At 32.5% G+C, this 16,901-nt stretch overlaps 1 protein-coding gene across 14 annotated transcripts in view; it reads left to right on the forward strand.

Annotated features, from left to right (window-relative positions):
• Positions 1-16,901, forward strand: part of MYCBP2 (MYC binding protein 2) — a 256,390-nt gene that overhangs the window by 113,878 nt on the left and 125,611 nt on the right. For all 14 annotated transcript variants that reach the window (XM_016216450.2, XM_016216454.2, XM_016216451.2 and 11 more), the window contains 7 exons: positions 2,336-2,427; positions 3,954-4,088; positions 5,513-5,596; positions 6,869-6,965; positions 9,361-9,553; positions 10,719-10,993; positions 13,529-13,750. In XM_016216450.2, coding sequence (XP_016071936.2) covers positions 2,336-2,427; positions 3,954-4,088; positions 5,513-5,596; positions 6,869-6,965; positions 9,361-9,553; positions 10,719-10,993; positions 13,529-13,750 — 1,098 coding nt within the window. The remainder of the gene's footprint in view (positions 1-2,335; positions 2,428-3,953; positions 4,089-5,512; positions 5,597-6,868; positions 6,966-9,360; positions 9,554-10,718; positions 10,994-13,528; positions 13,751-16,901) is intronic.

A 16,901-nucleotide genomic window follows, 5' to 3' on the forward strand; every position in this document is an offset into this window, starting at 1 on the left:
TATACTCATCCCCATAGTGATCCAGCCTTATGACTTCAACTTAAGTATTTTTTCTCTGATCACTTTCAAACTCATAGACATCCAAAGTTATATATAAATAACTACCTACTCTGCATCTCCACTTGAATAGCTAGTAGGGATTTCAGATATAACACATTCAAAACACTAGGCTTCTGATGATCTCTCTAAACCTGCTGTTCTCCTGCTCTTCCCCATCCCAGTTAACTGACTCAAGATAGAGTTAACTTTGTTTTTCCAATTGCTCAGGCCAAAAATCCTGGTGTCATCCTCGACTTCTCTCTTTTTTTTATACCCCACATCCACTTCAGCAAGTATCATTGGCTGCATTTTGAAAACAAATTCAGGATCTAACCATTTCTATAAACTGCCTCTGGTACCGCATTGGTCCAAACCAAAGCCATTCTCACCTAGATTATTACAGTAGTCTTTCAACTTGTATCCTGCTTCTGTCCTTGTTCCCTTCAAATCTGTTCTCAATATAGCAGTGGTTCTCTTAAAATTACACCAGAGTATGACACTTCTCTGTCCAGGTCCCTGCAATGTCTTCTTATATAAGATTAAAAGCCAAAGAGCTTACAGAACACCATCGGAACTGACTGCCATCATCACTCTGATCTTATGCTATACAAGTTGCTTCACTCTAATCCATTGGCCTATTCTTGTTCCTCAAACATGCGAGGCATAGTCAAACCTCAGGACCTTTGCACTTGCTACTCCCTCTGACTACAACTCTTCACTTTAATACCTGCATATTTGACTTCCTCATCACCTTCAGGTCTTGACTCAGGTGAACCTATTTAAAACTGTAAATTCTCTCTCCCTTACCACAAACTTAGTCACAGTAGCCCCAATTTTGTTTGCATCATTCACCCCTGTATGCCCACTTCCTAGAACTGTTTGTGTTCAAAAATATTTGTTGAAAATAAGCAAGAGAGCCAGGTTGGGGCAAATCATTAAGGAGTTTTTTATCATGCTCCAAAGAGGGAAATGAGAAACTGCTGAATAACTTTAAGGAAGTATTCTGATCAGATGTTCATTTAAAAATATTAAAAACAGAAACCCTTAGCTTTGTGGAATATGGGTTACAGCATGGAGAGAATGGAGATAAGACTAATTACTTGTTATTGAATTATCCTTGCTAGTAACAGTGGATGTGGGTGCACCAACAGGCTTTGGTGCCAGGAATAGAGTAGACACAGTGATGGTAGAGATATAGAAAAAGGGAGCATTCCAGGTCTTTGAGTAACTAGGTGAATGATAGCGCCGTTAATCAGAACAAGGAAGGCAGGAGGAGGGAAAAATTAGTCACTTCAGAATTAGGGAGATAGAGCTGCTAGGGAAAGTCATTGGACTGTGGAGAATAAGACCTGAGCTGGAGGTGGATTTCAAATTATTAGCATATAATTGAGAAATCAAGTCATGTAGCACAGTAATTGTCAGTAAATTTTTATGCCCCCTTCTCTTCCTTCTGAGAGTTTTATCCGCCTTCCTAATAGTTTGTCTGCTATAATTCTTCAGAGAAATAGGGAGTTTTTTTTATATGTATTAGTTCTTTTTTTAAAAAACAAACATCTTTCCCTCATAATTCTCTATTTTCATTTAATCTGGTAACCTTTTCTTATTTGATATCTTTTTTTTTTCCTTTACCCAGACTCTTTAGTCCTCTCCTTTTTTATAACCTTTTTTTTTTTCCACACTCCTCATCTCTCCTTTCCCCATGCCATATTATTTTGAACTATTTTTCTTATGACTTATGTTTTTAGGGATCCTTATTTTCTGTTATTCCTCTCTCTCTCCATAGCTAACATTTCCTATCCTTTTTTGCTGGGTATTTTTCTAAGTGCTCCACAGTATTATTCCATTTCATTCTCATAATTATTGTTGAAGTAGGCTGTGTTAGTATCCATCTCTTTTTTATGAATGAGGAAACTGGGTCCTAGGATCTCTCAGCTAGTAAATGTTGAAGCAAGATTCAGACTCACTTAGATAAATACTTTGAGTTCTCTCCTTCAAATGTATAAACATCTCTCCTTCAGATTTATATTTGATACAGAACTGTATGGAGCACTTGATATAAATAGATGAATATCTAAAGAAGGAAAACTGAGATTAATAGACTATAAGACATGGTATGTGTTTCTTGACAAATATATATGTTATTTTACTTAATAACATTTAAAAAGCAGGTGCTCTGATTTTTTTACATTTTGTAGTGTCCAGCATATATTGGACACATGCAAAATTATGAACATATTATTCAGCAGATTTATGAGACTGAAAGACTGAGCACAGTATGTTTTTCTCCTTTCCCCAGCTGTTTGAGTTGGGTCCTGATGGGGGAGATCATGAAACTGATGGAGACCTTCTTGCAGAGACGGATGTGTTGGCTTATGACTGTGCTGCTAGGTAATGATTTCTTCATTATTCGGTGTAGTCCTTACAAATATGTAATGTGAAAAATTCATTATAAATGAACAAATGTAATTTTAAAAGGAAGTTTTAAATAATCTGTGATTAGACACTTGAGAAATTAAATTATATGTTAGGTAATGTATTGCTTTTAACAATTCATTAAAAATAATAGTATTTCACAAGATAAATTGGATATTTCTACATTGAAGATAAGATGGAAATACTGTATACATATATTTTACACACTTTTATTTTTATGCATCACTTAGAAAGCACCTAATATACTAATATTCTTAATGTGATACAATTATTTACTGCCTAACATTATGTGTATAGTGTCAAATAGTCATAGTGGGCCATAATTCACATCATCTGTGTACTCTAACATCATGCCTATAGTACCTGCTTGATTATAACACACTTGGAGGGAGGTGGTCAGTTTTACTGAAACCTCTTAGGAGGTTACCAGAATGAGGATCTTTATTTATGAAGGTTCATGAAGTAAGAAGAGACTTATATTTTATCACTCCTCTGTGTGTAATCCTAAGAACTATCTCAACACTGTGTTATGATAGGTTAGTGATTTGAATCAGGGAATATTATGAGAAAAATAAATTGAGCTTAATAATAATAATAGCATGGTGTAGTTCCCAATGAGAACTGTATTAAGAAAACCTTGTTTGGTGTGCATAAGCTTTTTGTTAGTGAAAAACTTTATTTTCTGAAAATGGTAGTAAGGCATTGAGTTTGCTTTTAACAGATAAATACTTTTGAGAACAAAGTAGTAAACCTAAAGAAAATTTTGACTGTTTCTTCACTTTAGGCATTAACCAATATCAAGAGATACTTTCTGAGTAATTTTTTATGTTACATACAAACAGAGATTAGAGAAATTTTAGGAAAATTAATTGATTAATTTTTAACAAATCCTTAAGATACTATTGTCATTTAGCATTTATTTTTGTGCATATGATTATGAGTAAAAAATATAATGTATGATTTTGTATAGACAATCATCTAGATTTTCTTTATTTTCCTATTAACAAAGGCCAGAATCTTAAGACTAACATTAAAGGACTTCCATAATTTTTCACAGCATATTATATAAATTTCTACTTAGTACTCTTCTATATTTATCTTATGCTATAACCTAACTGGACACCTTGCCATTTTCGGACCTTGTTTTGTACTTTCATACCTCTACAGATTCGTTCATGATCTTCTGCTCCTTCGTCTATTCCAGCTACAAACAATACACATTCTGTCCACTCTGTTACCTAGAACTTTGTAACTTGTGTATATATTTAAATATATGCCTTATTTATATATGCCATGACCATAACACAAGTAAATATTGTTTGTGTTCTTGTCTAGACATTTTTAAATAAAGGGTTTTAACTATTTGATAAGAATCTTATCATACAATGGATTTCATGTTCTATTTATAAAGGATTTAAAAAATAAATGTATGTAATGGAAACGCAAAGGCATTGTCTTTGACTCACTAATTTTTCTCTCAGAGAAAAATATGCAATGATGTTCGATGAACCAGTTCTCCTGCAAGCTGGATGGTGGTATGTAGCCTGGGCTCGAGTGTCAGGACCCAGCAGTGACTGTGGATCACATGGACAAGCTTCTATCACCACAGATGATGGGTAAGCGAAATGTTTAAGTGTTCTTTAAGCAACTCTCATTTTTGGTGGTGGTATTGTTTAGAAATCTCAGAGGTTTTTTAGTAGGGTAAAACTCTTAGTAAGGCTAGATTATAATATGACTGCTAAAATTGAATTCATATAATCTCATGCCAAATTAAAGTCTAGACAGAAAAGGGAGATAATGGCACTACAATGCTTTGCTCTTGTCAGGTGGCATTTGTATGTATTTCTGGGTGTGCATTACATTACTAAATTAGAAATTATATAGAGGAAAGTGATAATGATAGTGAGGAGTTTGGAAACCGTAAAAAAAGAAATATATACTTGCTATAAAATTTGGTAGTGCTTCTGAAAACAGGTTATTAATTGCAAAGCTTCAGCATTATGAAATGGTACAGAGTTAATAAAATGTTGGGGGAATTTTACTGTTTAAATGTCATATATAGAGTGCTATGCAGGTTCAGAAACACTTTTATATATATTATCTCATTTCATATATATATAATCTCTTATATATTATTCGATGCTCTCAGCAACTTTTTGAAGCAGTTATTAGCCCCATTTTACACTCAGGGGAATAGAGAGACAAAAGGTGGAATTATTTGCTTCAAGTCATATGGTTACTGTGTGACAGAACCGAATCTGGTCCTAGAGTCTCTTGACTCTAAAACCAAACTTCTTCATACTCCGTACTCTGATTCGCATGCTTAAAGAACCATCATTTATAAGAGGAATTCAATTTATTTTTTATTAGTCTTGAGCATAAACTGTTTGAAATGTTATATTGTAGTTATAATAGTTAAATAAATGTTGTAAAAAAGTTATATAATAGTATATTTCAAATAGTTTTGTTCAACTCATAGCAAAGCTGACCAGAAAAAGAACAGACTAATTTTTGAGGTGAATTCCATGTTCCTGAATATTCAGGTAGAATGATGTAGAAAAGTTAAGTCTTGTATTGTATGTGACCTTTTCAACTTACTGTAAGAGTGTGTGCTGGAACTGGGGAGACTGCTGGAACCATCCTACACTGTATGGTTCCCATATACAGTTCAACCTTGGAATATCATAGCATTTTGAAGCTAAAGCTTATAGTCTGTGTCTAATTGAGCAGCTTTTAAACTGTTTGTAAGTTGAAATATTTTGTTAAAAGCTTATTGCTCCAGTTAAGTTGAGCTAGAAGAGCTAAGGAAGGGGATGGAATAGCCACTCACCTAACAGTTTTTGATCAGGTTCAATTCTTTCATTTTATTTGTTAAACCATTCAGAGGTAGAACTAAAATCAGAACAGTACCCTTTTACTTGTATTTCTTTTCTGAAAGAATTCATCTCAGTTCATTAACATAAAAATTTGAAAAGATGATTGTTTAATTACTTATTACCTTCAATGAATCCTGAACCATGTTGATTTTTTCTCTTCTTAGGGTTGTTTTCCAATTTAAGAGTTCAAAGAAATCAAATAATGGTACAGATGTTAATGCTGGTCAGATACCTCAATTATTATACAGGTACTTAGTATATTTATAGTTAATTAATAAGGTTTATTCTTTTGCTATAATGAACTAAGATCACTATAAATATATGCTATAAAAAGGGAGAAATTATTTGAAGCATTCAGAAAATTATAGTAAAAATATAGCTACATTTAACAAAAACATTTAATGTTTTGTATATTTTTAAACATTTTCTACATCAAGCTTAATTTTAAACTTTACCTCATGACTCAGATTATTTGTATTATGCCAGTAACAACACTGAATGATTTATACAGGGTGAGGCAAAAGTAGGTTTACAGTTTTGAGTGTCGCAATTATTATTTTCCATACAAACAACTGTAAACCTACTTTTACCCCACTTTGTATTTTTAATGTCTTGATTATTTTACCAGTTTTAGAATGTTGTAAACTAATAAAATTTGTCTTAGAGAAATTAAATCAGGGTGTTAGAGACCTTTGTGTAGGCCTGATTTATTTGCTGCAGTCTTAAATTTTCTTGTTCACCTTGTGATGAAATGAATTGGAAAATCCCTTACTGCTGAAAAATTTTTACCTTTACTTAAATTATCAAATAATAACTTGCTAATGTATAATGTTTATTGTATTTTTACCATTATTTAAGAATTTTAACTACTTTATGGTAATTGAGGCATATCTAGAAGCATACACTTGTGTCCATCTACTTCTAGAAGTTTACTGCAATAATTTGTAGAATAAAATATGCAAATAGATATAAACCCTTACTAAAAAATGTCATTCTTTAAGTAGTAAAAATCAAGAACAGTGATTCTCTGTCTCCTATATCTTCCTTTCTCATAATTACTTTAAGAATCTGGATGATACATATATACCTCACTTTCCCCAAGAAGAGGTTGTTGTTCTTATGCTCTCTATTATAGTTATTATTTGTAATATGTAGCATTATGAACATAACAAGTTGCTGGGACCACTCCTGGGTGCACTTGTCGAATAACTTTTAAATAGTAGGATATAATAGTATTACTATGGAGCATAAGAGATATATATATATATATATGTTGTCTAGTAAGAGATTCTCTACTACCCAGTCTTACAAAGGTGGGATGTAAATGATGAACTGCTCATATGCTAGAAATTTTGCTTAGCATTGGAAATGTTTTTTAAAAGCCCCATATTGTCATTTTATCTAACAAAAATATTTAAATATATAAGTTAATTATTTGACTATTCCAAAAATGTATATTTTGAAAAGGAAAATGTCATTGGCCTTTCCAGCATAAATTTATATGTGTCTGCTACCTTCAGACTTCCAACCAGTGATGGCAGTGCTTCAAAAGGCAAACAGCAAACCAGCGAACCAGTACACATTTTAAAGAGATCTTTTGCAAGAACTGTCTCAGTGGTAAGCCATTTTTTTAAATTTCAGTTTTTCTATCCAGTTCTCAGTTTCATTTCAACGTTTTAGCATTTAGCCACTCTTCTAAGATGTTATTTCAGCAAAGCTTTATGGACTCAGATTTGTTTTTGTATTGGCATTGACATTTTAGGCCAAATAATATGCACTTTAAATAATGGGAAAAATAGAGATCATGACTGATTTTAACATGCCTTACTATTTCTGAAATAACTGGTGAATTTTCTAATAAATCATATATGAATGAATATATATGCTGAAAGAGTTAGAAAGTGAAGGACAACTTAAGGGTGGTGTTGACCAAAAAGTGTTATTTTAATGCTTTAGGAACTAAATAGAAGAATCCCATGTTTGAGTAGGGACTTTATTAAACTACTTGACATCACCATTCTACATTTAAAGATACAACATGCGATTGGGGCTACCTCTGTAGAATGGAAAGTCAACATGATGTAATTGAAATATGGTATGTTGTTTAGGAAGTTTTGTTCTTTCATTTATTAGTTGCAGATGCTTATGCAACTTATTTGCATAAACTGTGTCATAGCATCATTATGGATTTTTAATGGCATAAGAGATACAAAAATTCTTTTTAAATTGTAAGGTACTATATGAATGTGATTTATTAATGTAGTTGATAGTCTGTCCTATTAGTAAAATGCAAAGGGAAATGCTTTTCTTCTTTTTTATTAGTTTTTTAAAATACAGAATTAATATATATCCCTGGTGGGAGTAGGATAGAGTAGGGATAAAACCAAGCTAAACGTTTGTTAAATTTTTTTCTCCATCACCCTGTTATTACTATATACAGCTACTATTTACATTTTGATGTATATCCTTCCAGACCTTTTAATACATACACATATTTATTAGTCTGCATATAAAGTATGCTATGAACCTTCTTATTTATGTTTGATCATACTTTAAGTTTTGCATCTTCCTTTTTAAAAGTTTCTTGGTATGCACTGTGGACATATTCCATGTTAGTACATTTGGCCCTATTTCAATCTTTTCTCATGTTTGCATCATATTCCATAGAGTAGTTATAAGTCCTCACTTAACGTTGTTCATAATAGGTTCTGTGCCTTAAGCTAAATGATGTATAATGAAACCAGTTTTACCATAGGCTAATTGATATAAACAAGAGTTAGGCTCCTACACATCTCACCAATGTTAAAACAAAATGATGTGGAATGAAATGACATTATTTGAGGACCCATTGTATTCTAATTTATTTGACTCTATTTCTTTCAAAGGACTGTTAGTATCTCATTTTTACTAGTATATCCATACATATGTCTTTGTACTTACTTATGCACTTATGTCGATACTTCTACTGGAAGTGCGCTTACTTAAATTTTAATATGTTATGCCAAATTGGCCTTCCAAAAGAGCTATGTCAGTTTACACAGAATGTGCTTTGAATAAGAGACTACAAGAATTTTGGCTCCTTGGTAACTTAGGTCCTTTTAGTATTACGATCAGTTTGGTATCCTTTGACCCAAATAAGATCTTCGATTGTGTTATTTCTTTTTTAGTAATCTCTTTTTGTTCTGTGCTTAGTTAATTTTTTTATATTTATGTCTAAGTGGCTTTTGGTCATTAGGTAATTGCAATCTTTATATAGGAAACTTACTCAGTCACTTCTTAAAAAGTTAAGGTATAAACTCTTATTCTTGGTATTACTACACCAGAGGATGAGAATTTGCTGGGAATGAGGGAATAAGTGCTTTGCTTTATTCCTGGCGTGCGTCATCATGTAAGCATGACAAAACCTGCAGTCCAATTAGAACTACAGGGATGCTCACCCCCTAAACCCATATTTTGGAATTTTAAAAAATCCAAATAAGAATTTTTTAGTATTTTATAGTCAATTTTTATCTTCTATTAACTTGTTTATCAAGAGTTGGCTTAGGCTGTATTGTAAAATTTAACAGGTAGATATAAAATAAGTTTTTCTACATTATTGATACACTAAAATGCTTTATTATATTAAAAAATATTCAAGTGTTTGAAATACTTTTGGTTTATTTACACATAACTACCTTGAAAATGTAGAATTTAATTTTCCTTTCAAGTAAGCATATATTTATAAGTGTTTTTCTTACTTGTGTGATAAACTAGATAAGTTGGTAGCAGGGATACTTAGAAATGTATTTTTAAATAGGAAAATATTGAAGAATGCTGTTTTTATAGATGCCTAACTACTTCACCATTTTTGTCAAGCTTCAGAGATGCTCCGAATGGTCTATTATTTGGGCTACCAAAACTCAGGAAAAAACTTCAAGACGAAGTTTTGAAGTTGATTGTCATCTTTCCATTTGATTCAACCTATAGTATCATTTGAACTAATTGTTAACTATTTCTTCATATTTTGGATTAGGAATGTTTTGAGTCATTGTTGAGTATTCTTCACTGGAGCTGGACCACCTTAGTCTTAGGAGTTGAAGAACTTAGAGGATTAAAAGGATTCCAGTTCACAGCTACACTTCTAGATTTGGAGAGACTGCGCTTTGTGGGCACCTGTTGTCTGAGGTTACTGCGTGTCTATACCTGTGAAATTTACCCAGTGTCAGGTATGATGCATTTTTTAAGTGACTTTGGGTTGAAAATATTTGAGAATTGAGAAGGTTTAGGTAGGCATAGCCCAGAGTTTAAGATCCCTTGGTGAACACACAGTACAGTATACAGATGATGTATTATAGAATTGTATACCTGAAACCTATATAATTTTATTAACCAATGTCTCTCCAATAAATTCAATTAAAAAATAAAAGATCCCTAGCTGCCTTTAGCTTGCTCCTTAAATGAGGGGAGAAAGCTTGCTGTGATGCTTATATATTGACTTATAAAGAATAAAATATATTTACATGTCATTCTGGTAACAAAATCATGTTAGGCTAAAATGAAATACTCTAATAAAGTGTTTTGTAAACAGATTCTCCCTAATAGAAATGTTTTGAACAACTGATTTGGATTTATATGCTGAAACCAGTGTTGTTGTTGTTTTGTTTTTTTGGGTTTTTTTTAAATATATCTGTATTGATTTCAGAGAGAGGAAGGGAGAGGGAAAGACAGAGATAGAAGCATCAATGATGAGAAAGTCATTGATCAGCAGTCTCCTGCAGGGCCCCCGACAGGGGATCAAGCCCGCAACCCCGGCATGTGCCCTGACCTGGAATCGAACCACAATCTCCTGGATCCTAGGTCGATGCTCAACCACTGAGCCACGCCTGGCTGGGCATGAAACCAGTGTTTTGTTTTGTTTTTGTTTTTCTTTTTTTCTTTTCTTTTTGTTAAAATGCATTGGTTAAATGCTATTTTTAAAAAATGTATCTTTATTGTTGAAAATATTACAGATGTCACCTTTTTTCCCCATTGACCCCTTCCACCCCGCACCCACTCCCCGCCCCAGGCCTTCACCACACTATTGCCTGTGTCCCTGGGTTATGCATATATGCATATAAATTCTTTGGTTAATCTCTCCCCACCCAGCCACCCACCCCCACCTTCCCTCAGAGATTCATCAGTCTGTTCCATGCTTCTATGTCTGCATCTATTTTCTATTTAGATTTTAAAAAGAAATAATTTTGGACCACACTTGACCTCTAAGTTATTTCCTTTCTAGGTTACGGGTACTTGTGATTTTTAGCTATATAGGAAATTACATGAATTATATTGAATGTTTTCATGTATATTTATTATTCTGTTCAGTTAGCAATCTGCTTTGTTCCTTTAAAGCTACAGGAAAAGCAGTTGTAGAAGAAACTAGCAAATTAGCAGAATGTATTGGAAAAACCAGAACTTTGTTAAGGAAAATCTTATCAGAAGGAGTTGATCACTGCATGGTGAAATTGGATAATGACCCTCAAGGATATCTCAGTCAACCATTGAGTCTCTTGGAAGCTGTCCTTCAGGAGTGTCATAATACCTTTACTGCCTGTTTTCATTCTTTCTACCCAACTCCTGCCTTACAGTGGGCTTGCCTTTGTGATCTGCTGAATTGCTTGGATCAGGTAATTTAAGTTTATAAAGTGTTAGTTGAAAATATGTTATATTACTTAACACTCTTCAAGAAAATAAATAACAGTTGCCTCAGTCTTTCTAACTTATAAAAGGTAAATCAGGAAATCAGTTTGGTATATGTGATTTAATAATCAAAGTTCAAAAAGGGTTTTTTCTATTTGTTTTATTATTTTTTAGTTACAAAATTGGCAGGCACAATGTGCAGCTGCCAATTTGCTCAGAACTAAAGGAAGAAATAGACAAATTCACATTGGTGGTTGGAGACTTCAATACTTCTTTTTCAGTAATTAATAGAACAACTAGACAAAACATCAGTAGGGATACACAGAGTTGAACAACACTATCACTTCCCTTGGCCTAATTGAAATTTTAAGAATAGAATGCGCAAGTGCAATATACATATTCTTTCCAAGTATACATAAAATATTCACAAAGATAGATCATAGGTCATAGATCATATGGTAGGCCATAAAATGTCTCAGTCAATTTAACAAGATTAAAATCTTTTTTGTGTTTTTTTTTAAATATATCTTTGTTGATTTCAGGGAGAAGAAGGGAGAGGGAGAGAGGGAGAGATAGAAACATCACTGATGAGAGAATCCTCATTGATCGGCTGCCTCCTGCACGCCCTATACAGGGGATTGAGCCTGCAACCCAGGCATGTGCCTGACCGGGAATCGAACCTTGATCTCCTGGATCCTAGGTCAATGCTGAACTGCTGAGCCACACCCGGCTGGGCAAGATTAAAATCTTAAAGAACATGTTTTCAGAGTACAATAGAATTTAATTAGAAATAAATAACAAAATATATCAAGAAAAACTCCAAATATTTGGAAAATAGACAACACTTCTAGGTAACCAGCAAATCAAAGAAAGCTAAAGTAAATTAGAAAATATTTCACACTGAAAGATAAAAATAGAACATATAAAAAAATTTGAGAAGTAGCTAAAACATTGCTTAGAGAGGAAATGTATACTTTTTAATGCTTGTAGTAGCAAAGAAAGGTTTAAAACCAATGATCTAAATTTCTACTTTAAGAAGCCAGAAAGAAAAGCAAATCAAACCCAAAGGAAGAAGAAAGTAACAAAGAGAAAGGAAGGAAATAATAAAGATAACAGAAATTAGTGAAATAGTTAATAGAGAAAAATTAAAGTCCAAAGTTTGATGAATTAAGTAACGTGTACAGGGAATACACAAATTTCTCTGCGAATTAGGATGTCCTGTATGAATAAGTTTTTAATTCTTTGTTATAAAGTTTTACATGTTTGCTGCTAATTTTTCCTGAATAAACTGTGCAATGTGATGGACAATTTTGTGACCTTAGTGAGGTGTTATCAGATTAGCATAATACCTAATGAAATGGTAGAGGAGCACAGAATTACAATTTAAATTATTATTTGAGGAAAATAGTTTCAGCACTTGTTACTGGAAATGTCTTAGATATATACTAATTGGTGCCTTTGAGAATAGTGCTGGACCAGACTGTGATTCTGAAGATACATAAATACAAGGTGTCCCCAAAAAATGTATACACGTTTTAACGGCTGATATCTCAGTTGTGAAAATGAAATGTATTATAAACACTGCCTTTATAATTCTTCAAAGTGTGTGTATACATTTTTTTGGACCACCATACACACACACACACACACACACACAAACACTGCCTTTATAATTCTTCAAAGTGTGTGTATACATTTTTTTGGACCACCATACACACACACACACACACACACACACACTGCCTTTATAATTCTTCAAAGTGTGTGTATACATTTTTTTGGACCACCATACACACACACACACACACACACACACACACACACACAAACACTGCCTTTATAATTCTTCAAAGTGTGTGTATACATTTTTTTGGACCACCATACACACACACACACACACACACACACACACACACACACACAAACACTGCCTTTATAATTCTTCAAAGTGTGTGTATACATTTTTTTGGACCACCATACACACACACACACACACACACACACTGCCTTTATAATTCTTCAAAGTGTGTGTATACATTTTTTTGGACCACCATACACACACACACACACACACACACACACACACACACACACACAAACACTGCCTTTATAATTCTTCAAAGTGTGTGTATACATTTTTTTGGACCACCATACACACACACACACACACACACACTGCCTTTATAATTCTTCAAAGTGTGTGTATACATTTTTTTGGACCACCATACACACACACACACACACACACACACACACACACTCATACTCATTCACTGGAGGACAGGAGGCTGATTTTTCTTGACCATATTTGATAGTTTTCCACCTTCATTGGATAGTAAGTTAAACAAATGTGTTTAAAAATACTGATGTAATATTACCTTTTAACAAGACAGGTACAATGATTGAACTCTAGAAAGTTTTGGTATGACTTAAAAGGGTGTTTACCTTTTATATATCCAGAAGCTTGGATTATACTGATGCAATGTTTCTTTGATGGGGGTACATATTTTTGCTTTTAAAAGGATATCCAAGAAGCAAACTTCAAGACATCAAGTAGTCGACTCCTAGCAGCTGTTATGTCAGCTCTGTGTCACACTTCTGTTAAGCTGACTTCTATCTTCCCTATTGCATATGATGGAGAAGTACTACTGCGATCAATTGTTAAACAAGTTAGCACAGAGAATGACTCAACACTAGTTCACCGTTTTCCCCTTTTGGTAGCACATATGGAAAAACTCAGCCAGGTAGGTCTTCTTCTCAAGTATCTTTTATATTGAAGCAATAAAATTGTAAATGGAGGCATATTTAGCTTGGTACTTCTTCTATATCAGTAAATATATTTACCAAATAATTATGTGTTTTAGAAGAAGAACTAAAATTACCAAAAAAAAGGTCTCATATTTACCTATAAATCAGTAGTCTTTTTTATCTAATTTTTTATTTTGAATGATTCCTAACCTGTAAGAAATTTGAGTTATGTAATGAATTTCAGTGTATTTGTTTCTGGCCCAACCATTTGAAAATTGCAGATAATACAAGAAACTTCTATACTCTAATATTTTATATTGCTAAGATAAAATTCTAAGGAAATAAATAACTTTTAAAACATTTTCTGTAACATTTTGTTACATTAAAATAAGCATTATAAAACAGTAGTCATAGAATCATTCTTTAATAACTTTCTGGTTTATTAAAAAGCACTATGGAGAAAAATTAACAAATGCACATCAAAATCATGTGTAATTGCTCCCAAGTTGATGAGAATTAATCTTTAAAATAAAGATAAAAAAGAATTATAAAATAGAAGAGTTATCTAATTATTGTACAATAGCAGTTTTCTGTTGACTGAAGCAACAGAAAAATTCAGAGAAAAATTTCAGTGACATTTAGAAACAAAAAGGATAATAGCACAATGGAAAGAAAATTTCCAGAGTCAATATCTTCATAAGATCTCACTAAAAATTTAAAAAGTAAATATAAGAGGGACTTTAGAGTAAGCCAGCATGAGAAAAATTTCAGCCTTATGAGTAATTAAATGTGAACGAAAGTTCTATTGAGGTTAGCAAGTTATTTATTAAAAAATTAGGAAAAATAAATTTTCTGTAAAGTCCTATGCTGGTGAGACCAAGAGGAAACCTGCTAAACTTATAGATGATTTATGGAAATAATTTGAATACTAAAGCTATATGTGTATTTTATTAAAAAGAAAAATTTTAAACCTTAATTAGAGGCTTAACTATACATTATTAAGTGAAATAGTTGAGTTTAGATATGTCAATTTGATAGATTATGGTTTAGCCGTTAAAAATAACTATATTTATATTTAATGTCAAGGCAGATATTTTTAAATTAAAAAGCCAACCAAAAGTATATGTGCTCTATGATGACTGACTGTAAAATATGTATGCAAAAGGCATGTAATACATACTTTGGAAGAGAATACTGAGAAATGAAAGTAATGCTTTGGTGATAAAGTTTTGGGTAATTTATAATTTTCTTTTAGAATTTTCTTTAGTATTGCAGTGTTTTCTTTAAAAACACAGTAAAATTTAACAATATTTTAAAAACATTAGAGAACTAGCATTTGGCGTTTATCAACATTTAATAATTGTGTATTTGTATATCTGTTCTAATATTTTATGAAGATATAGCCTGATTAGTATATATTCTTCTACTCTCTTTTTAATGCATATTATAGAATTCTACCATTTCAGTGTAGCATAATAATTGTAATATAAGTTTTTTATATGTATTTATAGTTTCCGAGTTTCATATTTTAGACAATGCTATTGAAAATATCATTGACTAAAATTTTATATTTATGCTGATTTTTCCAGGATAAATCTTCAGGAGAGGAAAAATTCTTAAGTCAAAGGAAAGAATGTTGACTTTGTTACAGAATTGGCAAAATGCCCTCCAGAAAGCTAGTGTCACCACTAGTGAATAAGATAACCTTTTTCTAAAATTTCAGTGTCTGTTCATGTGCTAAATTTTTTTTTTTCCTTTTTGATCTTTTAACAAAAGCATATTGACACTATAAACTCCATGTTAAAATTATATGGGAAGCTTTTTGTATTTGTCAGTTGCTAATTAGAAAATTAGTGGGCATAATTAAATATATACACGCCACCTATCCCTTAACCCCCATCCTACCTCCCAAAAAGCCCTACAAGATTATTAATTATGGAGGACAATGGGGGATTGAATTTTTATCAAAAGCTAACTTTCTGAGATGTTCCAGAAAGTAAAGTTTCTGGGAATGAAAATGATATAAGGATAAAAGAATTCTAATTTTAACAAAGTCAAGAATTGATTATTTTAAATATAGGAAAACCAGTTACATGAGAAGTTGACCAAAATGTTATGGTGATCTTTGTTCAAATGGATAATAACTTAAAGAAGGAAGATGATCTCTAGATGACTTTTTTTTTCAGCTTAAGATTGTACATTAAGGAAGACAGTGAAAATTATTCATAATGCCCTGGCTCAGTTGGTTGGAGTGTTACCCCATACACCAAAAGGTGTCTGGTTCAATTCCTGGTCAGTGCAGATACCCAGATTTCAAGTTCAATCCCCTGTCGGGGCGCATGGGGGCGGCAACCTATCAGTATTTCTCTCTCATATCAGTGTACTCCCCCCCCACTTCTCTCTCAAAAGAAAAAAAGAAAATGATTTGTAATAATGCTCTTCTTGATTTTAACTGCAAAGTTACTTAATTTTCGTTAATAGATTTAAAGTATATTCATTTACAGTATTTGTCTTTGGAAGAGTGATTTAACTTTTCACTGTTTTCCACCCTGAAATTTTGTGACTATGAAATCTATTGAATCTTTTGTATATAGTATAGCTTCAGTATGGAATATAATAAATATTGTGCAAGAACTTGCTTGCTCAGGGGGCCACAGGCAGTTTTTATCATTGAATTATAGCAAAGAGTTCCCCTGATTTTACAGATGAAGAAGTAGAGTCACTGAAAAAACTGGAACTAGATTCAAATTGCTTGATTCCTTAGTCCACAGTGAAACTGGAAGGGTCATTGGTCATGATTGGCCTCTTGATGAAATTAAATGCATTTTGCTCTCTGTCCACAACGGGCTAAGAGATATTGAGGATGGTAAAGGAGATAAATAATGTTCATTCTGGAGAGCAAAATCAGTTAATTGTCTTCTTCCTTTTTGTCTTGGGAAAAAAAGGTATTTCTCATTGGTCTTTAGTTGGATTCTGTAATTTCTTATCTTGATCTTTTTCCATTGGTAGGGGTTGGAATTTCTCTCTCTTCACTTATGCAGTCAAATACATAGAAGTTATAAAATTGTATATGAATAGTTATAGTAGAATTCCATATTTTTTATTACATGCACATACAGAAAGAATTTTGTTAGAAAATAGATTTGC

Source organism: Miniopterus natalensis, chromosome 2, assembly GCF_054644295.1.
Source record: "Miniopterus natalensis isolate mMinNat1 chromosome 2, mMinNat1.hap1, whole genome shotgun sequence".
NCBI classification, from domain to species: domain Eukaryota; kingdom Metazoa; phylum Chordata; class Mammalia; order Chiroptera; family Miniopteridae; genus Miniopterus; species Miniopterus natalensis.